Genomic DNA, 24,252 nt, shown 5'->3' on the forward strand with positions numbered 1-24,252 from the left:
TTCTCCATTTAAACTAATGTTCTTCTGTGTAGTTTTTGCAATGTTTAATTTGGCCAAATACACACATATTCTTCACAATTTTTTCACCTGCAGTGTCTCCTCTTCCTCTTTTTCTCTCTCTCACATTCCAGAAAATTCCTTCCTCCTCCCAACCTCCCAAAAAAGTGTGACTGGAGGGAGGGAATTCCTGCTGCAAGCTACTGAGTTCAGCAGGGTGGAGCTATAAGTGAGTGTGTGTGTGTGTGTGTGTGTGAGAGAGAGAGAGAGAGAGAGAGAGAAGGCAAACTGTTAAGTTGCTAAACAACTAAATCTCAATGGCATGCCCTATTATGTAAACACTACAGACTGTATGTATACCTATGTCTGTGAGAAAGTGGCTATAATGTGCAAAGCCTCCATTTATGTTTTTAAATACTTTTCCACATGAATACTGCTGAACACATCGCATGCCTCAGAGTATCATAATATCATACACCTCATGGAATAGAGTGGAAGAAAAGAAACCTTTCTAATGTAAAACGCTATAAATACACTTTATAGACTGCACATATGTACATATTACATTTATTTATTGTACATACTACATTTATTTATTGAAGGACTGTACACACTATGTTCACCCATTCACTCTGTATCTTTTATATCTCTATTTATTGTTTTTATAAGTTTTGTATACCTGTACCTCTCCTGTGTTTCACTCTGTTTGCTGATGTTGCTGCTTTGACACCTGAATTTCCCTCCGGGGATTAATAAAGGTTCATCTTATCTTATCTTATCTTATCTTAATGTATACCTTCTATCAACTATCATCAAGCAAAAACAGGGATTATAATTTACTGAGTCCTACGGAGGTAAAAAAAAAAATTAAACATCTGTATGATGTAATATTGTTAAGTAAGTAAGTAAGTAAAGCTTTATTTATATAGCACCTTTTAAAACACAGTGTTACAAAGTGCTTCACACACAAGAAGAAACATCAAACAATGAAAAAATAAGGAAAAAATGACAATATGACACACAGAAACCATGAGAAACAGATCAAACAAAAACAAACACACATGTGGATGCGGCCTATAGAAAGGCTTGCCTATAGAGATGAGTTTTTAGAAGCCGCTTAAAACAGTCCAGAGATTCAGCAGCTCTAATAGATTGGGGGAGGGGATTCCAGAGAGTTGGGGCTAAAACAGAAAAGGCCCGATCACCTTTTGCTCAGCAGTTTGAGCGGGGGATGGATAGAAGGCCGAGATTAGAGGATCGAAGTGTTCGACAGGTCGAATATGGAACTAAGAGATCAGAAATGTAACTGGGGGGCGAGGTCATGCAGTGCCTTAAATGTAATAAGCAAGATCTTAAAGTTGATTCTGAATTTTACAGGGAGCCAATGGAGGGATGTCAGAACAGGGGTGATGTGAGACCGATGGCTAGTTCTGGTTAATAACCTGGCCGCTGAATTTTAAGTGCGTGTGTGTGTGTGAGAGAGAGAAAGCAAACTGTTAAGTTGCTAAACAACTAGTTAAATCTCAATGGCATGCCCTATCTATGTCAAAACTACAGACTGTATACCTATGTATGTCTGTGAGAAAGTGGCTATAATGTGCAAAGCCTCCATTCTGTTTTTAAATACTTTTCCACATGAATACTGCTGAACACATTGCATGCCTCAGAGTATCGTAATATCAGCACCTCATGGAATAGAGTGGAAGAAAAGAAACCTTTCTAATGTAAAACGCTATTAATACACTTTATTAAGTGGGTCCTACAGAGGTAAAAAAAAATAAATAAATTAAACATCTGTTTGATTATTGTTGTTATTGAGGCAAAGCACAGGAAACACTGAGGGGTTTCATGGTGAAGCAAGATTAATGTCAAACTTGTCCAGGTTTTAACTCTCTTGCATTACAAAATCCACCTCTGTTTGTTCAGTCCAGCTTCTTTTACACTTTTTCTCAATGTGAACTGTAGGAATAAAATATTGTAGTCTTTGTCTCAATGTGAACTGCAGAGAAAATAAACATCCTCCTTTCCATTCCCATTCTTACCCCAGTGATCAGCAGATGATGTTCAGGTGAGGTGAGTCTGCTCCCAAACAGCAGGCTCAGCCAGCAGGGCTGAATTGATGAACCTGGATGCCAGCGGTATAGGGCCTCCTCCACCAGGTCCTGCTGACCATTGTCGCTCAGACACAGCCTCAGGTAGCACAGCGTGTTGGGGAAAGCATCAGGGCAGTTGGTATGTGTGACGTGTTGATTCTTGATGATGTGGTAGTCAGGGACCTGGGAGGCAGAGCCCTGATAGAGAGCTTCTTCCAGGATCTCTGAGGGATAGATGGTGAGAGTGTACCGCTCAGGTTCCAGCAGGACCAATACATGGAGAGGTGTAGAGGAAAGAGTATAGGTGGCATGGAAGGCTGAAAATCCCCCCAGCAGGATGACAGGGTCCATTACCAAATCACTGACTGTCCTGGCCTTCACACTGCTCACTGAAACAGAAATAAAAAACAAAACAAAATAAAAGTAATTACAAAAATCAAGAAACATAAATATAGAATAGAAGAAAATTACAATAAAAATACAAAAGTACTATAAAAAGATGGATTATATATCTGAATTAAAATGAAAAGTCTTTAAAAGAAAATTACATTGAAAATATGAAGAAAAATGTATATATATATTTTTTTTTATTATTATTATTACTTTTTTCATTTAATTATTTTTCATTTAATTATTTTAATAATTTCTAATGCTGATGTTGTTTTCTTTTATGTACATCTTATTTTGTTAGTTTCTAAGCTCATTACTTAAAAAATTGTTTATAAACTTTTATATATTATGAACTATTAATTGGATATATGAAAACAACCTTGAAAAAAATAAAGTATATAAAAAGAAAATATGAAGAAAAAAAATCTTTTATTGTACACACTTTTATAGTATTTTTTGTAATTTTGTTCTATTTTATAGTTTTATTTCTTGATTTTTGTACAATTACAAATACATTTTATTTCTAATTTAATTTGATCTATTATGTTTATTTATCACCAAAGTTATTACAATTCATCAAGACCATTCAGTAAAAGCCTAAAATGTCAACCTGATGATAGAGTGTGAATGTGGTTTGCTGAGCTGGGCTGCGTCCCTCCTCTGCATACAGCAGTATTACAGAATACTACTGCAGTTCTACATAGCTGATTAGACAGCCCAACACAAAGAGGATCATTGTCACAGCGGCCCCCGCTGTATGATAACTGCAACGGCAACTTTACACAATGTTCTTCTATAGTAGAATAGGTTTCTCAGAGGATGAGGCAGGCGATGTTTTATATTTTTTTATTGTCAACAAATTCCATGAAAAGACTAAAAATCTCTCAAGACTTTCTGTATTAGTATACAGTATTTAGTCATAGTATAATATGTTATATCATTAAGCTGTAAGGCATAGATGGTCCTCACTTTAGATGAGGTCACACAAAATACGACAATTAACTACCGGAATTAATCGTGAATTGCAGTATTATGTGTGGAATTAGAAAGTAGTTTCACATATTGCTCAACGTCCTTCAGAAAAACAACAAAATGTTTTTTATTGTTAAATTTATATCCATATTATGAAAGAATTTGAGTTGTGTGTGTTGACCCCAAACTATTCATTCATTCACCCATTTGTCTCTAAACTTGACCCTCTCAACGTCAATCATCCTATTCACATTCAACACAACAATGTAAAGGTTGTATAGTTGAGTTCAGAAGTATTCAGGACTTGTGTTTGTGTTTCAGAGGGCAGGACTCCTCTGTGTTTTTGGCCTCCTTGGGCAGCTGAGAGTGGACGACAACCAACCAATCATCCCACGAAGTCCCAGCAGCACCACAGCGGACCACTGAACCTCAACTCTCAGCACCCTAGTGAGTCCCCCCCCTCCAACCCAAGACGCCACCCGCTTCACCCACCAGCCAAGACGATGAGGATCGACCCGTCCCGACCAGCACAGAGGACATGTTGTTTCCATCTGCTTCCTCTGTGCCTCATTCTAACACGAGTGTGTATTGTCGCAGACATACATCCACCTACAGACTCTGCCAGCATCCTACACCCGCCGCCACCACCAGTATATTCTGAGAGACAGCTTCAACGCACCCAAAAACCTGATCCAGATCTTGCCCGCATGCAGCCTTTTCCAGCAACCTGCAGTCTTCATCGACACCTTCAGTCAACAGAAAGGTGCAGCTTGAACCTCCACCTGCAGCCTCTCCCAGCATCCTGCAGCCCCCACCTGTCACCCAGAGAGCACCTTAGCACACCATGAAGATGCAGAGGTAAGACACAACATTTTAAACATTTTACAGATGAACAGAAATTCATTATATGCATCTTTATTAATGACTAAAGCGCAAATACCCTCTTTAACATGTACAGAGATTTTGAGTTGTTTCATTGTGAATGGAAGTGAGGAGATTATCTGTATACTGATAATGCCAAGGAGGAACTATCCTAATGCCATGTAGAGACCTAAGTGGAAGAGCAGAGGCCAGGGACACACTCACTATGGTAAATATAACATTTTAGATAACATGCAAATAGATAACTGTGTAATAATAGTCTGCCTGGGCTGAAGAATTAAAGTTGCCTTTACATTTAAATGTGCACCATCTTCTTCTTCTCACAGGTATTATGTTGTGTGAAGGAAGAACACACAACCATCAACATGAAACTCTATTATCTGGCAAACTGGACCGTGATGCTGAACTTCATCTACCAGAAAGAGCTCTTCACTGCTATCAGTGTGATGCACAACAGTATGAGATAGTTGGTGATGTCTCAGTGTCTGTCCATGCATTTTCAGTTAATCTTATTTTTGAATGCATGTTAGAAACGATCACGCCTGTAGAAGTCATTAAGTGAAAACAGGATGTCTTTGTGATAGAACATCTTAGAATAATATTTCAGGTGTGAACTCAACTGTTTGAAGGTCTGATACTCGTCTGAATGTAAATATTTCTACGATTGACTCTGACTGAAACACATTTTCTTTGTGGTATTTCTCTAGGCCCTGGTGGACTTCACAGACGTCCAGATCTGACAGGAGCTGATCAACAGCCGTGCAGATGATTCCTTCTACGAGAGGTGTGAGCATCAGAGATGCTTATTCCTCCTCCTCATCCTCCATGTTCACCTCCAACTGCTGCTCTTCTCAAAGCTCAATAAACTCCATCAATCTCTCCAGTCATCAGATCAGTCAATTGAATCGTCAAAAATTAGCAAAAACAGATACCTTAATATCTGACATCTTAGTGGAAATTTGTCATTTTTAACGCCATTTTCTCATAATATACTTTTCTTAATTACTATCATTTTTATTACAGTTTGTCGGCTGCTATCTGTTCGTATTAGTTTCAGTGAGGAATGCTAAAAGTGATCAATAAGCTATAGTGTGATGCATTATGTTTAAACGTATCAGCATTTAAAGTAAAAATTTCAAATGTAGCAACAAATCAAGCCTTATTTTTATTAACCTGCATTTAAAATATCATAATTTAAGTACTTAACTGAATACATACCACCATTCAGTTAAGTACTGTTGTTTAAACATTGTGATCATCATTCATTTCTATTTTTACAATCATTCATGTGATAATCATTATTACGGTTATATTGTGTTTTCGAAGACTGCTGTTCATATTGTTGTTAGAGGTTTGATGAATATATTATTGACTAGAAATGGCTGATAAAGTTCACTGGGCCAGTAACTACATAGTGTATATTCATGAAACAACAGGGAGAGCACGCCACATTGCTTTTTGACCTTTTATTATTCTTGGATCACTTGTCTTCTGGGAGAGAAAGAAATATCAATGATTAATACGCTGTGTTACTGTGTATACTTACATTGTGCATTGAAATTTACACTTACTGCAGGCTACTTCTCTTTCTAATCCCATCAGTGTGTTATCATGTGTATGCTGCACAACAGGAACTGTGCATAGTGTGGATGTCCTACAGGACTCACTATGTTACCAGGCTGGCTTTCAGTATAGCGTCTGGGTCCTGTAAAAAATGATGTTTTCCATGAGCACCACATCACTGACTTTGTATCCATTATGGACTTAATAAGTATTTCTACTTGACTGACATGTACGCTATACATCCAGCCTTCTTTCTTTCTTTCTTTCTTTAAAAATAATGGTCGTAATAGGGCACACCATGCACAATGGACCTACAGTAGATATGGAGATAAAAAAGAAAGACAATGAGGAAACTAGAAAGAGAAGTAAGTGATCATTCCAGTGCGTTGTATGTACATATGATATGCTTAACTTCCTCGTAATCTTTCATAAGTGGATGTTTCTCACTGGGTTAAAGTACGCGGAACACGTTTATTCCACTCCAGCATCAGTAAATCTGTGATCAACCTCATAGTCTATTGAAGAAAGCAGTGAACGCGCATCTATCCGAATTAATTACACCTGGCTCAACCTAGTCTAGGTCAAGCCTCGCTTTCTCTCTTATCCTGGATTTCTTTATTCTGATTTTGTGAAACAGGCCCCTGATCTACACTTTGTGAAAGGTAATTTAAGAATATATACACACATATCAGTGTACACATATCGCTCATATCAGTCTACACACAAGTAGGTACACATCATTTCCACGTATCAGTGTGCTTACATGTAATATGTACACAGTCGCTATCGTCCATTGTGTAGTTAGTGTGGGTTTTGTAATGCTCGTCCAGCCTGATATCATCTTACAGGCTTGTTGTCATGGTATTCTGGATCAATCAGAGGCCCCCACACTGCTCCAGAGTGCACAGACCTCCACCCTCTCAGACTCGTGACCCTCACTCATGCAGCCATGCAGTGGTGGAAAGCAACTAAGTACTTTTACTCAAGTATAGAGATATGTGTACTTTACTTGAGTATTTCCATTCTAAGCTACTATATACTTCCACTCCACTATATTTCAGAGGGGAAATATTGTATTTTTTACTCCACTACATTTATTAAAAAAAACGTGTCATGTTTATATCAGTTTATAAGATACAATTTGTTGAAAATTAAACCAGTGGCTGCTCTAGTTTGGCACCCCAATTTTTTTTCATTTATAGTTTCATTTAAATAACTGTTTCAAATTCTCCAGCATTTCACTAAAAATCAAAGATTAGAGAAAAGTCAAAAATATTAATAGAAATTTGTGTAGCAGAACTTTGTTTTTTTTTCTTTTCTACCCTATCAATCATCTCACTACCCCGAAGACTTATTTTGTGACCTTGTGGAGTCTGACCCCAGGTTTGGGAACCAGCAAACTAAACTACTGATATAATATATAATATATAATATAAATATAGTTATATATTATTAGCAAAACAAGTTCTTTTACTTTTGATACTTTAAATACATTTTGATTATAATACTTCTGCGCTTTTACTTAAAAGTACGATTTTAAATGAATGACTTTCTGCTTGTAATGGAGTGCTATTACATGGTGGCATTGGGACTTTCTACTTAATTAAAAGATCCGAGTACTTCTTCCACCACTGCAGCCATGTGGCTCATGGACTCCATGATGCTAGGTAGCCTATAGGGGACATAAAGCTGGGTGGGGGTGGAAAGTGTCAGGAATGTCACAAACAGGTGTCAAAGCTGCAAAGAAAACAGAGCCTGAGTTTTACTCTCTCATCAGCAGAAAGCACATCAATAAACCTGCACATCTGTTATCAATGTTTAGATGCATGACATGATAACAAAGAAGGTCAAATTCCTCTCATGAGGCTGCTGTATCTCTCACTATCACACAATATATGTAATAAAATGTGTCAGCAAACAGGGATCCTAATATAAGGGATTCCACAGATGGTGTCTGTTATTGTTGTATCTCGGGATAACTGCCCACCGAGATTACTTTCCAATTATGGGAAGATAAATAGAGGAGGGCCAAAGTCCATCTGGAAAAAGAGAGAAAAACAAAAGAGGTGAATGTCCTCAGCAGAGAGCAGAGAGGCTCATTCAGCAGAATGGTGGAGAGACACGAGTTTGTTATTACAAAAGGGGGAATTTATAATGTTATTACATGCAAACCGTGTTATTATTGGAAGTAATCACTCAGAGGGATTAAATACGACTTTATGAGGAATACTAAATGGTGAGTAAATTGATGTTTCTGTCACACTTTTTTATCTTTTCCTGCTGCTATCCGAAAGAGGTGCACAATGTAGACAAAACTGTTTTCACTAAATAGACGTTTCTTTTTAAAGCAGCTGTTAATCTAATATGAGCCTACGTGTTATTATTGCGATCATTTGTAGCGTGTACTTTCTAAAAAATGTCTTCAGCTTGATTTGATAAAAATAAGCCAAATAAAATGTGCAGATCTTGAAGTAAAGCACACATCATCACACAATACTTGCATACACCGCAAACATAGGCTTCACACTCTTTATGTGTATGAATATTAATTGGCTGCTTGTAAATAAGATTAGATCTGATTTGTGTTTCTTTTTTTATTTTATTATGATTCTGTAGATATTAAATTTTTTAGAATGTTATTATTATTATTATTATTATTATTATTATTATTATTATTATTATTATTATTATTTTGCATGTAGGAGTCATTTATACACATTTATATATATTTTTGTTTTTATCACCTTGTTCTACAATTTTACCACTTTATTATTATTGATATATTCTTTGATGTTCTGTCTTAACAGTTACCATATTTTTTACTTTATTTATCTGATTTAGTGTCTTGTGAAGCACTTTGTTACATCTGCTTTGAAAAGTGCTATATATAAATAAATAAATATAAAATGTATTATTTATTATTATTATTATTATTTGATTTGTTGACCAAAATGTGACAATGTTCATGTAAAAAAAAAAAAATCAATAAAATACTAATTACAAAATAAATTAAGATAGAAAAAATAAGATAGCCTATGATTTCACATAAAGCCTAACTATTATCATACGCGTACACCTCTTTAATTTGTGTGAATTTCAATAAAGATATTCTTTTATTTGGGCTACATAAGATTATTTTATTAGGCCTAAGCTATTTTATAGGTTTATATTTATATAGGTAGACCTAGTGATTATTTTTTTAATTATTATTTATTTTCTGACTCATAATTAACTAGTTCAGCATGGGAAATTTGGTTTGGAAAACAGAGGCATCCATCAATAAAACATAATAAAAAAAGAGATATTAAATAGAAAAACACACTATGCGTGAGTAGCATTAAGTAAGAATTATAGACCTTAGTATATAGTAAAAACTCATTAAAACACCTAAGAACAAGACAACAATAAGTCAGGGGCAGTTTTGCTAATAACAACGGTGCAAATGTAGTCCTGAATATAAGAAACATGTATATTCAAATAGTTTTAGAGCTCATCTGTAAACAGCATATAACAGCAGTAGTTATGATGTTATATATTCTCTTCTGTTGTTCTTTGGAGGCCATAATGATTGCCTTACTGGCCAGTAATGTTACATCCATGTGAATTTCTCTTCTTCCCACACTGACTCCAGACAACAGATCCCAGCAGCAACCTCTGCACAGAATGACAGCATGTCTTTTGGGTAAAAGGTAATCCACCTGGCTTTTATATATATACATTATATATATTATTTTACTTATACTGGGAACCAGGCAAACGAGAACGCCAGCTGTATTTATATAGCCAAGTTTTATTTGCATAGATACGGTATATTGGCGTTAAGTTTATTACAGCGAATATGCAAACCTCCCATTCATTTTCAAGGTTATCTGTCAGACTAAACAAAGCAGCCTTCTACAGTTGGTGGCCAACATTTAAAACATTAGGCTCGACAACAATGGGTCAAACATGAGTTAACGGACGAGCTGGTTTTCAATTTTTCTTTGGAAGACATTCAGTTCTACTTTTAATTTGTGTTTCTTTGTTTTATTTAAACTACAAATGTAATTCCCACCAAACTACACTCAGCTGTGTCATTGTAATTGTATGATTCATACAATAAGTTGCTGTGTTCAGTTCAGGGAGGTGGAGGAGAGGATGGTGTGCTTCAGCGACGAGGAGTCTTTCGTCTAACCATGCACTGAAGCCCCTGGTTCCCACCCTCTGCCTGGTGGTCGTGGTGATATACGGCCTGGCTGACAAACTCAGAAACTTTGTGGCCGGCATCTTCATCCCTCAGTACCACTACCCCTACGCAGTGGCTCTCTGCTTTGGCCAGGTTGGTGTCTGCTGCCTCGTTTCTAAGAATGATTCACACTTTAATCTGAATTAATCAATCAAATATGGAGACATTTCTGAGAATGATTCACACTTTTATCTAGTTTAATCAATCAAATATGGAGACATTCTTTGTTTGCCACCAGCGCCTGTGTATACTGCTCACCTGCTGCTAAGTTCACACATTAGTATTGTGTGTCATGAGAGCAGGGTATATAATCATACTACAATTACATGTGCCTTTATGGTATATCTGCCAACACATAGGCAAAAGTCCCATATATTAACCCCCCTGAGAGCCGCGAACACGACCAACTTTACTGTCTTTCAGAGGATGTAGCAGGTTCAGTTCTAGAGCTAGACTGAAGCTATTGATATGAAACTAGAAAACTAGAAAAAAGCAATCTATTGATACCAACCATGTCATATTACTTTGTCGGTAAGGAGGCTAAATAACGCTTCAAAGTTAGGTACAATTTTGGCAAGGAAAAACTGGCATGGCCATATTCAAAGGAGTCCCTTGACCTCTGGCATCAAGATATTTGATTGAAATGGGTTCTATGGGTACCCACGAGTCTCTTCTTTACAGACATGCCCACTTTATGATAATCACATGCAGTTTGGGGCAAAAACCATACAGTTTTATTCATGCAGTACACATGTGTAATAATTGCATATTATAAAATGGTGTGTTTGAATATTTCTTATATGAATATTATTTATATGACTGTAAAGCTGAGACTCTTGTGGATCCAATGGCCCAAATAGTATTCATGTGTGATGATGTTAGTCCCCATAGTAGCCATTTCATTTTAGTGAGACCTTTATTTGTAATTTGACCTCATTGTATAAAATGACCTGTGGTGACCTCTAGGATAATCACAGCCTCAGGAAACGTTACAGCCACAAACTAGAGACCTAGAGCATTCAGAGGATGGATGGCTTTCCTAAGTATATTGACAAAAAAGTTTTTTCTGAGCAGTTTCCAGAACAGAAGTGTTCGCCATCCAATCGCCGAAAAATGCAATTCTTGAAGAAATCTCCAAATGTCAAAAGTCTTTGATACCAAATCACAGCATGGCTTTTTCTATGGTGTTCCTCAAGGTCTTGGTGTGTTAATGTGGTATTTTGGAGGGATTTTTGATCATTTTGATCAATTCTCGAGTGGTAAAAAAATGGTTAAATTTAGCACCAAATCTATGTGACATAATAGAGCATGGAATGGCCATCATATACTTCATCATAATGTTCTAAACCCTTATACACTTTCACAATTTATTTTAAGTAATAAATAAATAAATAAATAAATTAATGTTTATTTCTGATTAATGACTAGAATAACTTGACACACAGTGCTGAGCTGCATCTCACATTAATCTTCAGGTTTCCCAGCTTTCAGATGATGTACGCCACTTCTATGTGACATCTAGTGTTGACCTGCTATCTCCCCCTAAAAAAAACCCCTGTATCCCCTAAATAGACAAAAACGGGTCTATCACGGGTCTCAGAGGGCTAAAAACTTGCACATACTGTATATACCCTTATGTAAAACAATGCAGAATTAAAAAAAAAAATAATAAGTAATAATAATTTGTCATTCATTGACAACTCTTTAAAAAAAAATTACAATTCTTCTATTGGATTGTTGTTAATCATTCAGTTCAGTTAACTTCATTCCTGTACAGTGTAACTCAGTATTTGCTGTGTGTGTGTGTGTGTGTGTGTGTGCTTGTTTGAAGGACAGGGCATGTGGTAATGTTATTGGGGGAGAGTGACAGAAGGGCTTCAGTGTTGATTAACACTCGTGGCCAATAGATGTTTAACTAAATGGCTGACCAAAGGACTCAGATGCAAATGTGACCCCAACCAAAGGTTGAAACTAGCAAATGACTTTGTGAATGAATCATGTAAGTGTGCAGATTGACCTTGACTGTAAACATGCATTCATTGTGTGGATATAAGGGAAATGCAGTGAAAATGTAGGCTTTATGATTTCTGCCTTGGTTTTTACACTCATCACACTACAGTAAACAAGAGGAACTAGTGGTTTTATGCAACAAAGCCACACACACCTGTGATTGACACGTTCTGAAGTAAGGACACACCGGGAGGGGCTGTAAAGACTGAATGACATTAGTCCATAGGTTAAAGTAGTATTCATCCAAGTGGCATACCGCTTGTAGTGATGTCAGTAAATCGCAGGAGTTGGATGGGTATATTCTACTTCATATCCACACATCCCGGATCTTTATCCTCCATTTATGTGTGTATTTTTGGTCATTAAACATGTACAGTATGCTTCAAAACAATAGGACATAAATGAGTTATGATGCAGGGCATTTTAAATAAGACAATGCATGCATCATTTTTTGCAAGCAGTTTTCTCATTCAGAATAATAGGAAAGAGTATACGAAAATACAATATACGTATAAATGTACAGAAAATACAGTGACATTAGATTAGGGCTGCAACCAACAATTATTTTCATTATCAATTACTCAGATTATTATTTTTATGATTAATGTAATAACTATTCAGTCCATAAAATGTAAGGTAATAGTGCAGATGTCTTCAAACTGCTTGTTTTGTCCAACAAAACCTAAAGGTATTCAATTCAAAGAGAAGCTGGAGCCTGCATATGTTTGACCTATTTTTCTGGATAAATTACATAAATAATCAATTGATTACTGAAAATTGTCACTCATTCATTTTCTATATTTTGACCTATCAATTTAATTGACTAATCATCTCAGCAAAATCAGCAAAGTATAGGCACAGGATCAACACGTTACTGGTTTGCATTAGGGCTGTCACGATAACAGCTTTTCACTACACGATTATCATGGCCAAAAGAATTCACAATAACTATATTATTGCGATATCTTTAGAAAATTTGAAAATAATCATAATAGTTCTATCAGTCAAATTCAAAAATGTCATTTTTTTGGCAAATGAATTACACTCAAAATACAAGTGTATGGAGGTGGAGAAAGAGTCTGTAACCATAACTGAAAAAAAGCGTGATTTAAGAGGCGCTGGATTATTCGCATGATATTATCATATTTTTATGATTAACATGATATCAATATTTCATTTTTAAATATCACGGTTATCGTCAATACCGGTATATCGCGACACCTCTAGTTTGTAAGTCAGGAATTTAAAACTAGTGTAGAAAAAAATTAAACAAAGCGACAGTTTTGGTATAAAAGACGTTTTGTACACGCTGTACAAGTTTTATACAAGTTGTGGTGATTCTGGGGAAATCGCAGTTTAATTACGAAATATAGATGTTACTAAACGCTTTACAGCTCTCTGTAATCTGCCCTGAACGTCCATTACATGAGTTGTTGCATGTAGTTTGTCTATTAAGCATCTAATCAGCAGACTTATATCAGTATGACTAAAATACTTCCTCCGTCTTTAGTGCTTTGTGTTTCTTTCTATCTATTCTAACTCTTTCTATTGACACAATCTTTCCCAGGTGCTGGTCTCTCTCTTATTCTTAAACCTCCTCCATGTCCTGGATCTGGTGCCTCTGAAGCATTACTCCAGGTCGCTCGGTGAGAGGTTGCTAGTGCCCTCCATCTGTATCAGCATCCATGGGGTGCTGGCCATGTGGGCCAAAGCCAGCAGCTCGTACGTCGGCCTCTTCCCGCTCATGCTGCCTCTGCTGCCCATGCTTACTGTGGGCTTCAGTTTCACTCAGAAGCTGGCATCTCCTCCGTCTATCCACATCTCCGTTCTGATTTCCATACTGGGTGGGACATCGTTTATCATCACAGGTAAAAAAGGTTAGATGTTATTTAGAGGTGATAGTGGTGATTCTTCACCTCAGAACTAACTGACCACTAATCAACCTCCTCTCTCTCTCTCTCTCTCGCTCTCTGTCTGCAGCCTCCCGGGGTCTGTCAGGTGTCGATCCTCTGGAGTACATGTATGCACCTGTGGCTTTAATCCTCCACAGTCTGTCTCTGACTTGGCTGGCTAAAGTGTCTGAAGCCAAGTGCCGCAACTCGCCCGATGCCCAAGCCTCCATTTTTGACATCTACTACACCCAGCTGGTCAACCAGAGCTGGGTGCTGGGCCTCCTGTGGCTGCTGCACCCGCACAGTCCCTGGAAGGTGTTGAGTCACAGCAACTGGCAAAGCCTGCTCTTCCACGGATACCTGTTCGCTATTCTCCTGCTGGGGATGGTGCTGAACTTCCTGGTCGGTATGTCGGCTCTGTGCGTCTCGCCGCTTGCTGCTGCACTGCTACACTCGGCGAGGCAGGTGATGCAGCCGTTCCTCCAGCTTTTGTAGTTTCACTCTTAAGGACTATAGAAAAACCATTGACTGTTTTGTACTTCATCAACGAGACATGCACTCATTGTAATTCAATCTCCACATTAATGACCACAGCGTCATTTCATTTTATGGAGAGAAACAAATCACTAAACAAGACCTGTGCTACTGAGCCACCAAGATAAAATACAGAATGTCAGCAGAGAAGCAACATCATTAGTAACCATGATAGCGTGTCGTAAACGAATAACAAGCTAATGATTAACAGTCGGGTCCAACAGTATAAATGAAAACTAGGTTATGTTTTTTCATTCTCTTTTATTACTCAGTTGACAGTTTTACCTCTGTAAATCTGGCAGTATCTAGCTGTGAGGTGAGGAGATTGCAACCAGCTGAAGCCTCTTCCGTGTGCCAAGCGTGTTGGAGCGTTACGGTGGCTGACGCGAAAAACGCAAATGGCCCTGTCTAGAGCCAGTTGTTGCAAGAGTAGCGTAGGTCAGTGTGTCAGTGTGTAGAGTGTGTGTTTATGTTGGCAGTGAATGGTGAAGCAAGAGAGAGAGAGTGCAGCGGCGATATAAACGGCTCATTCTAAGGTAACAAAAACACAACAATTCTTATTATCAGGTGATTATACACTAAAGAAAACAGGCTTATTAATATTGTACTCCATTTCTGCCAGGATTTAGTGGTATCTAGTGGTGTGGTTGCAGATTGCAACCAACTGAAGTACCCCTCTGCTCACTCTTCCCTTACCAAGATTGCGGCAACGTGAGCCACTGAGCAAAACCGTGGTCACGCCGTTCACCTCGCTCAGAGGCCATCCTTGCCATAATAACACTACTTTAGGAGCAACGGAAGTCAGACAGCGGCTGGCGGTGCCACGGTTTTGCACTCTGCGGCTCGCGTTACCACAGTTTCACAAGCGAGTTGGAGAACTATGGTTGCCGTCAGGTAACATAAAAACGCGAAAGGCTCTCTCTAGAGCCAGCGTTTGGTTTGTTTGTTCTGCTGTAGAAATATGGTGGAGCAACATGGCGGACTCCGCCAGAGGACCTGCTCCCTATGTAGATATGAAGGTCTCATTCTAAGCTAACGAAAACACAAGTTTTAATTTCAGATGATTTTACACTAATGAAATCATAGTTATGATTATTATATTCCATTTCTGCTAATAGATCCCCTGAAATGTTACACACTGTACCTTTAAATACTAACATGTACGCCATATGCTTCTGCTGCTGTTACATGAAGAAATTGAGCACCTGTACAGGACACAGTATAAACAAAACATCACAAAGATCACTCTGTTCCAGTTGGGTAAAGAACATTAGGCACTTTTTAAAAACAGTGATAGACAGACCGTTGCCTTAATGGGAGAGCAGCAGTTTCTAAACCAGCGACTCTGAAATGAGTACATATCAGCAGCATGAGTCACACAATACAAGTTTTCTTTTAGAGCTGAAACAAATATCAACAGGCATCTTTTTTGTAATGTTTATCCACGAAAAGCTGGGGACATTTGAGGAGAATTGTGGCTATTTTTAAAAAATCATTGTCTGATAAACAATGGGAGAGAGTTAGATATGATGTGACATGATTAACTTAACAGTATTAAGATGAACAGATTTAAACGCCCATGTTTGTCCTTGAATGATTCTGACAGCTTTTTCAGATGAGAAGGGACGACGATGAGGAATGTGTTTTTCGCACTGGACACAGACTGTTGAACACGCTTTATTGCCTTTACTTAACAGTGTTTTATAATATTAAAACTCAGATCCTTGACTGAATTAATTTTTAACCAGAGGATTGTAGAAGTTGCCCTTGAATGAATTTGACTGCTGAGGTTAGTCAGATGAGAAGGGATCGTAATGAAATGGATTAAATGGTGCTGTCACCAACGTCTTTGAGCCATTACCAGAAGCTAAATGGTTTTAATTTAAGAATATGCTTTTTATTATTATTTAATTAGCTTCCTCGAAAGTATGTATTATATTGTAAAATATAAGTAGCAAATGTGAATGTGATAATAAAGTTGAACTACCTGATGATGGTGCACCAAAGATAATCTGTATAAACTGAAATGACACCTTGATAAGACTTTATTTCCAAAAAATATTTATTGTTTCTGACAACCAAATGTAAGTGCTCTCCAAAAACACCAACAGTACACACATTCCATCATTACACAAAGCTGCATGTATTAAAAACCCTCTGTGAACCTGATCATAATGGTCATACCTTGCTTTTTCTGTAATGTATTCTGTAGCAGGAGTTCTGCTTCATCCTGCCTCGGGCTTTATTGCTCAAATGTGCTTTCTCCTGTCTGTCAGACTGTCACAGACTTGGTTTGTTGGATAAAGGAACATGAATAAAAACTTGACAAAGATTCATGGCAACACAGACAGAACAAAAAATCTGTATTTACACTGCAACCAAAACTGGAGATAAATGCATTTATTTTAACACTGCGATAAACATGTCCCAATCGTACATAATTCATGGAGACATCCTATAATATCTATAATTTGTACACTAAGATGGACCAAACAGGAAACTATCCACTGGAAAAAATATATATTGTAAAACCGTGTACATAATTTCATTATGTTAATTTGATGTGCTAAAGCTGCTCTTGGTAACTTTAAGTAAATATGATAAAGTTATTTTTATAAAACGGTCATTATACAGATCATCTGTGAAGAAATCATGTTCCTAACATGATTTTTTCACAGATGATCTGTCTCATGCACTACTGTCAGGATATAGTGACTGTCTTTTAAAAATAACTTTTTTAGCACATTTGCTCAAAGTTACCAAATGCAGTTTTAAGTGTAGTTTAAATTAATGTCATCTTAAATGTATCTTGTGCACGTGTATGAGCTTTCTTTCCTTTTTTGTACTGGTGCACAGTATATTTAGTACTAACTGTAAACTACAAACTATGCATGTCCAATCCAAAAGCGAATGTTTTATGATGTAGGAAATGCACCCAACGTATTTTTCATTCCTAAATAATACAGTTTTACAGTTTCGGTGAGAAAACACTTAATGTAAACAAAACAGTGTTTGCTTGCAATAAAAGCTCCACAGGATGTCTACGACATCCATGAGTGCTTTGCCAACCGAATTACTGTCAATGTGAATGAAGGCATTCAGCTACCAGCTTTAGCTCTAGATGCTCATCCCAGCTGCTGCGTGTTTCAGTTTCTCAGCCTACCTCTTGTCCTTTACGAGGGGTCAGAGTTGGGTGGTAGGTGTATACCCAGACTCTGTAGCAGGTTAGAAGCCGGTCCGGCCAGCCCGGCCTGGCAGCTGAGGGACTCGAGCAGGTTTGCGACCAGATTGAGGTCGACGTCCAGAGGCTGGATCTCCTCCTCTGTCTCTTCCACCCCTCCATGTTTCGGGACACCGTCCGTGGCGGAGGGTTGAGCGGAGCCGTTGTCCGAGCCGGCCTTGTTGTAATTCTGCAGAAAGGACAACAATTGGTTCAATAACTAGATTCAGGATGATACACGTGCATTATTTCACCTATGTTTTGGAAATTATATATATGTTATATATATATAATTTACCGTCAGACTGAAGCTTTGCCCTATATTAGTGCTCATCAGCTCCTGATCCATTTGGTCCATGTATCCTCTGAGACCGTCCAACGTTTCTGTCCCGTTCACCTCTGTGTGACCAGAGGACCCCTCTTCTTTCTCTCCCTCCTCCTCCTCATCATCATCATCACCTTCATCATCATCATCATCTAGATCATCTGAATCTAGCTCTTCTTCTTTGCTTCCTATACAAATTCAAAGACAGACAGATTCAGTTTTCTGATAGTTATTTTTTTACCGTTCCACATCTTTCATAACTTCTACCTACCTAGCAGTCTGTCCAGTGCGTTGGACATGGAGTCAGGATCAAAACTGAAAGGCTGAGTTGAACTGCTCCTGGAATACAGAGAAAAAAAACAATGTGAAACCTGAACTGACAGACTATCGGTGGGACGATACACATTGAAATGCATTAGCTAGACAGGCTAAAGTATGAACGTATTGGCCTTTGCAGCACAGATTTGTTACATCTAACTGCACACTAAAATGATTTACACATGGGTTAGATTTACTGTGCTCCAACATGTGTGTGTTTTTCTGTTCATTACCTTTTAGTATCATATGGAAAAATCAAATACATAAACAATGCTAAATTATTTTATTTATTGACCCAAATGTGCCGTTGATGATCTTGGCTAAATATTGCCAAATCAATCAGGTGTACAGGCCAGATAGTCTGTCAGTCAGTCTCACCAGGGAAGTTCGGCACCTTCATGCGACGACATGGCATTGAGGAAGTTCTTCATCCCCTGACTGACTGCTACCAGGCTGAAAACAGCTTCCTCTTCCTCCTTGACGCCCTCCATCTCCTTCCTCCTCTCCTCTGCACCCTGTGTCTGTTTGGTTGAGCTGGAGTTTTGGCCGCCAACATCAGCTCTCCCCCCACTCCTCTCCTGCAACATGCGCTCCAAATCCTGAGTTGTGATATCCAGCCAGCTGTCATCTGGAGACAGACACAAAAAGCATCTAACTATGGGAAATGCTTGAAAGGGAGAGATGGTAGAGAATGGAGGATGCAGACTAAAAAGGGAGAGAAAGTGAAAGGAAATTGGCAGGAAGCAGAAAATCCCAGGTGGCAGAGACAAAGACAATGTCTACTTTCTGGCAATGTCATTTCAGTTTTATTTTATAGTAAGTACAGTAGTAAAAAGTAAAACTTTCACTTACTGTCCTCTTGGGGGAGCTGTGACTCTTGTTTCTTCAGCTCCTCCAAGTTGAACGGACTGCAGCCGTGCAGCAGCTGGAGAACATCCTCACCCGGGGACGAAGCACTGAAACAACGTAGACAACAGGTACATTCAGACCGATACACTCGGATGTCGCAGGAGGGCATATTATTCACAGTGTTCATACACACATGCACAGCCACAGTCCTCACCTTGAGTTTGAAGCGACGGACTGTTTGAAGAAGTTTTCCGCAGATCTTGTCAGTTCTCTGTAACGGGCCGAACCTTCCAGTTCTCCCTGCGTTTTGACAACAATAAAATAAACTTTCCACAGTAGTATGTTGCATATTTAATAGGGCTGTCAATCGGTTAAAATATTTAATCACGATTAATATCATGATTGTGCATAGTTAATCGCAATTCATCGCAAATTCGTCACACATTTTCTATCTGTTCAAATGTACCTTAAAGGGAGATTTGTCGAGTAATTAACACTCTTATCAACATGGGAGTGGGCAAATATGCTGCTTTATGCAAATGTGTGTTAAACTGCATGTGATTATCATAAAGTGGGCATAAAGGGGAGAATCGTGGGTACCCATAGAACCCATTTTCATTCACATATCTTGAGGTCAGAGGTAAACCCCTTTGAAAACAGCCATACCAGTTTTTCCTGGCCAAAATTTAGTGCGAGTTTAATTCCTTCCCGGTGAGCTAGTATGGCATGGTTGGTACCAATGGATTCCTTAGGTTTTCTAGTTGATGCCAGTATCTTCACTCTAGTTTTAAAACTGAGCCCGCTACAACCTCAAAATCGCAAGATGCGTTAATGTGTTAAAGAAATTAGCGGCGTTAAAACGAATTTGCATTAACATGTTATTATTGCGTTAACTTTGACCTTTTATGCCTAACCTAATATTCCAGGTGTGGTGAAGTAGCTACTCTGTATCTTGATCTTGACCTCAACATTCAAAAAAGTGTGACTAACCCGGAAGTAGCCGTTCCTTTTCAGGCTGTCCATGAAGCCTTTCCACTGAGGGTTACAACTGATGGGGGCATCAGGCTCCGATGATGGCAACATGCACTTAGAGCACAGGATCTCAAAGCCATGGGCCTGATGATGACACACACACAGAGCGAGACAGACATATAGTCAAATACAACACTAAAAGGCCACCTTGCATCCTACCAAATGCATAAATGTACTAATCCAAAAGAGAGATCGGAAACAAGAGGAAACATAGATGATGGCTCACCAGTTTCATGCTGAGCTCATGGGCTTTGTACTGGGGATGAGAGTGAGGAGGCAGTGTGAAGCCGCTCCTCCGGTCTGGGGTGAACTGTTGCTGCTGCAGCTGGGCGTACAGGCAACGGGTGAATGTCACCTGGAAATACATATACACACACAAGGTTATAGTTTGCATAAAGGTTTGAAGATATTTCACAAAAGCTGAAACATACTAATAAAAAACTAAAACACAAACAGTGATTACAGTATTGTGCATGAAATAAACACATTTATGACACAACACAGAAGCAGTATTTTGAAATAATTCCCTTTCTTTGCCTAGACCGCTACAATAATGAATCTTTAAGTTGCGTTTACCGAGGTGAGGACTCTTGTGTCGGGGGGAAAGGTCTTGAAACTTCGACATGCCTGCAGGTCTACTGGATCTCGCAGGTAGAACGCTGACACTGCGGGGGCGACCAGGTCTGGTCGTTGTGCTAACACTATGGCGATACCTGAGGGTATGAAGCAGTGGGCACGATGGAGGCCAGCTTTAATCTTCTCTGGGTACCTAAGTGGAAAGTAGAGATTGATTTGCTTTTTCATTATTGATACATTTACAAATACCTGCTGATACCAGTCGCATATTGTTTTTATCCACTTGCATAAAATATTTATGAGGCTGTTAACAAGCTCTTCTTATGCTTCTGCAAGTGTTTTATCACTTTAACACTGATTCTGCACCTTGAAATACTGGATTTTGACATTTTGCTTTTTCCTCTTTAGTGTAAAAATACGTCAGAGTCAGAGGATCCACAGTGGAAAGCATATAAAAATGTAAATGGCGTTGAATCTGCAACACATTTGTGTATTAAAGATAGGCGTCCTCTCACCCCTCTAATCGCTTCCTCAGGGCTGAACAGATCTTGGGGCTTGCCCGACAGGCCTCTGGGTGGGAGGAGAGCAGTGCTAGAGCTTGTGCCACACTTGGTGCCACATGTTTTGAGACCCCCACTGGACTGGATTTGGAGGGACAGGGCAGAATATGCAATTCTCCTCTGTAGAAGAAGACCTGCAAAAGAGAATAAGTGGAACAATGAAGGCTTAAACTCACAGTAAACACATACAATGACAAGAGGAAGATATTTAAAAAGGGCCCTATGAGTGAGTCTTTGTATTTTTTGTTACACTTACATGATCAACATCAAGCTTTGCCCTGGCAGCTTTTGTATTACAAAACAAAAAAATCATTATGCATGAATTATGTTAAATAGATTTTGGATTACCACAAAGTTAGTAGTTAGGTAAATTAGTTAAAGGTAAAGTAGTTAGGTGATTGTTTCTTGCATTAAAAGTGTTGGTTTTTGGAAGTCTTAGAAGAGGAATTGTGCTTCAACATGCCAACAAGGAAGAATATTAAAACTAGTCCAAGGTGAGGTCATGACTGAACAGTACATAATGGTGATTACCACATGTTTCAAATCAAACAAATTAGGTTCTTATACATTACTCAGATTAACTGAAACCAATGGCTGCTTGGAAGGTGTGATATCCATCGACAAATTTACGATATGCTTTGGGAAATGGTCGGCAGTGTGATTTGTATTTAAAGGGCTAAGACATGTAATTCCACTGGTATGGTCCTCTAAACAGACATAAACAAAAATTGTGATAAAGACCATGAACTATAAAAAAAACATCATTATATTATCTGCCATCTCATCTGGTCGACTCACCCTGTTTTCACTGGTGTCCGGATTCAGCCACTTGGGAAGATAATCTGCTGCTTCAATCAGAAGAAACTCCCCATCATTGTCCTCAACTCTTCAGACAAAAACACGAAAAAGAGAAGCTAATGACAAACATCTAAAACTGATGCATGTTTATGCACTGCGATATGGCAATGAAATCATTGGTTTTCAAAGCACATTTTGTCTCACCTGGCAGCAAGCTCTGGGAAGACCTCTGTGATTTGCTGCAGGAGGTAAACAACAAACCACTCGTCCTCCACATTATCCCCAAACTGAGTGCTACCTCCAATGTGAGCAGGGATACCACCTGTCAATAAAAATAACATATATATCAGTCTTTAGTGTGAGTAAGTGTGACAATATTTAAAGGTCCCATATCGTGCTCATTTTCAGGTTCATACTTGTATTTTGTGTTTCTACTAGAACATGTTTACATGCTTTAATGTTCAAAAAACACAATATTTTTCTCATACGGTCTGCCTGAATATACCTGTATTCACCCTCTGTCTGAAACGCTCCGTTTTAGTGCATTTCAACAGAATGACAACGGAATTGCGTTGCTAGGAAACAGCTTGGGTCCAGGTTTACTTCCTGTCAGCTGATGCAATTTACATACACTGCAACAGGAAATAAACTGGGACACATTTAGAATGTTTACGTTTAAAACTGTGAAACGGTCTCAATATTGTATATTTGTGACATCACAAACGGCTTGTTTCAAAGGCACAGTTTCTGAATACTGGCTGTGAGTGTTTCTCCGTATATTGAGCGCTTCGATACTTTCACAGTATTTATATAAAGCACTTAAACCTGCTTTATAATATAAAAGACATGAAAATTTCACTTTTTACAATATGGGACCTTTAAATAAATTCCTCCCTAGGGTGTTCTTGATAAAGACTAATGTCAGTGCATGTCCCAGCCTAAGAGACAACCACAACAACACATAATAGATGTAACTCACACTCTGCCTTTTATTTACTCATCTACTTCATGTTTTTTTGTTTTTTTACATTTATCCTAATTGTTTTTTATTTGTTTGTTTGTTTTATTGACACAACAAACATGAATTACTTCTTTATTGTTTTCTTCCATTTACATGCTTTTTAAATATCTATATATTGTAATTTGCTTAATGAATTGTATATATGTATATATATGTTTTTTTTTCTTTTGTTCTTTATTTCTTTTTATTTATTATTGAATTGACGCTTTGGCAATATTGTTCACCTGACAGTCATGATCAATAAAGCAAATTGAATTTAAATTGAATTGAAAATTGACCTATACCTTTCTCAGGATGATACTTGAGGTTGAATGACTGATGCTGCCAGATGTGTTGTATCAATAGTGGGGCAACCTTTGCCAACATCTCCTCCACCAGATGTGTGAGATATTCCTCAGTGTGCTGTGAAGCTGAACCGTCTGGCTGCATCAAGAAGAGTTGGTACTGAACCATGTCCTCCTGGATCTCTCTCCTCTGCAGGGCGTCCATGTTCACAGTAGTAGAAAAGACAGTCTCTGCAGTCAAATAGAAAACAGAGGTTAGTAAAGGCTATAACAGCTAAACACAAACATTTTATTATTTTATTACAACACAATTTCTTCAAAGTGTCAGTCAACCTTACCTTGTCGTGTTTATAAATGTTTCAATGCAGGACAAAACATGAAACTTGTCTAATTCCTACCTACGCTACTTGAACGCCACACATGTCACTGTTTAGGTCCTACTGTGAATTCTACTCGACTACCCCCCAAATTGTGTAACAAAATAATAGTTCCTACCTTTTATATTAACCCATTCGATTCATCTACAGATAAAAAAAAAAAACCTATATCATACATAAATTTACACTGAAAATAAAACAGATTTTTTTATGGAATTTAATACAAATTAAATAATTAATTACGCATTTTTGAGTTCAGTCGACACCGTAACCAAGCGGATACATTTCAGAGACGCAATACTCTTTTTTTTATCGCAATGCATGCTTGGAGTTG

The 24,252-nt window shown here is 38.1% G+C and overlaps 2 protein-coding genes and 1 long non-coding RNA gene across 5 annotated transcripts; 2 read left to right on the forward strand and 1 right to left on the reverse strand.

Annotated features, from left to right (window-relative positions):
- Positions 1–130: 130 nt before the first annotated feature.
- Positions 131–5,217, forward strand: LOC119495716. Its single transcript, XR_005208549.1, has 6 exons — positions 131–226; positions 3,774–3,899; positions 4,050–4,310; positions 4,411–4,542; positions 4,661–4,790; positions 5,042–5,217. It is a non-coding gene; the product is annotated as an uncharacterized LOC119495716 (long non-coding RNA).
- Positions 5,218–7,957: 2,740 nt separating this feature from the next.
- On the forward strand, positions 7,958–14,639 carry si:ch211-248a14.8. Of its 3 annotated transcripts, none has more exons than XM_037781437.1 (5): positions 7,958–8,133; positions 9,529–9,586; positions 10,014–10,215; positions 13,700–14,000; positions 14,113–14,639. In XM_037781437.1, the coding sequence occupies exons 2-5, from the start codon at positions 9,561–9,563 to the stop codon at positions 14,517–14,519; spliced, it is 936 nt and encodes a 311-aa protein (XP_037637365.1). In that variant the 5' UTR covers positions 7,958–8,133; positions 9,529–9,560; the 3' UTR covers positions 14,520–14,639. The 3 variants fall into 3 exon arrangements, with proteins under 3 accessions (XP_037637365.1, XP_037637367.1, XP_037637366.1); XM_037781439.1 differs by having other exon boundaries at positions 9,529–9,579; XM_037781438.1 differs by lacking the exon at positions 9,529–9,586.
- A 2,587-nt stretch (positions 14,640–17,226) lies between these two features.
- ecd (ecdysoneless homolog (Drosophila)) lies at positions 17,227–24,117 on the reverse strand. Its single transcript, XM_037781899.1, has 14 exons — positions 23,880–24,117; positions 23,542–23,772; positions 22,441–22,558; positions 22,237–22,324; positions 21,394–21,572; positions 20,879–21,071; positions 20,529–20,657; positions 20,261–20,386; positions 19,485–19,570; positions 19,274–19,377; positions 18,800–19,049; positions 18,375–18,442; positions 18,077–18,291; positions 17,227–17,968 (listed from the first exon to the last, which is right to left on the reverse strand). Exons 2-14 carry the CDS (start codon positions 23,744–23,746, stop codon positions 17,732–17,734), a joined length of 1,998 nt encoding a protein of 665 aa, XP_037637827.1. The 5' UTR covers positions 23,747–23,772; positions 23,880–24,117; the 3' UTR covers positions 17,227–17,731.
- Positions 24,118–24,252: the final 135 nt, after the last annotated feature.

The sequence above is a fragment of the Sebastes umbrosus genome, chromosome 10 (assembly GCF_015220745.1).
Source record: "Sebastes umbrosus isolate fSebUmb1 chromosome 10, fSebUmb1.pri, whole genome shotgun sequence".
NCBI lineage: Eukaryota > Metazoa > Chordata > Actinopteri > Perciformes > Sebastidae > Sebastes > Sebastes umbrosus.

Excerpts from the sequence above, each read along its gene's own strand:
- si:ch211-248a14.8 (XM_037781437.1), top strand. The coding sequence starts at position 9,561 with ATGACAGCATGTCTTTTGGGTAAAAG. Across the intron at positions 10,216-13,699 it reads TGGCTCTCTGCTTTGGCCAG|GTGCTGGTCTCTCTCTTATT; the intron begins GTTGGTGTCTGC and ends AATCTTTCCCAG. Across the intron at positions 14,001-14,112 it reads GACATCGTTTATCATCACAG|CCTCCCGGGGTCTGTCAGGT; the intron begins GTAAAAAAGGTT and ends CTCTGTCTGCAG.
- ecd (XM_037781899.1), bottom strand. The coding sequence starts at position 23,746 with ATGGACGCCCTGCAGAGGAGAGAGATCCAGGAGGACATGGTTCAGTAC. Across the intron at positions 21,573-22,236 it reads CGGACACCAGTGAAAACAGG|GTCTTCTTCTACAGAGGAGA; the intron begins GTGAGTCGACCA and ends TCTCTTTTGCAG. Across the intron at positions 19,050-19,273 it reads ACAGCTCCCCCAAGAGGACA|ATGACAGCTGGCTGGATATC; the intron begins GTAAGTGAAAGT and ends GTCTGTCTCCAG.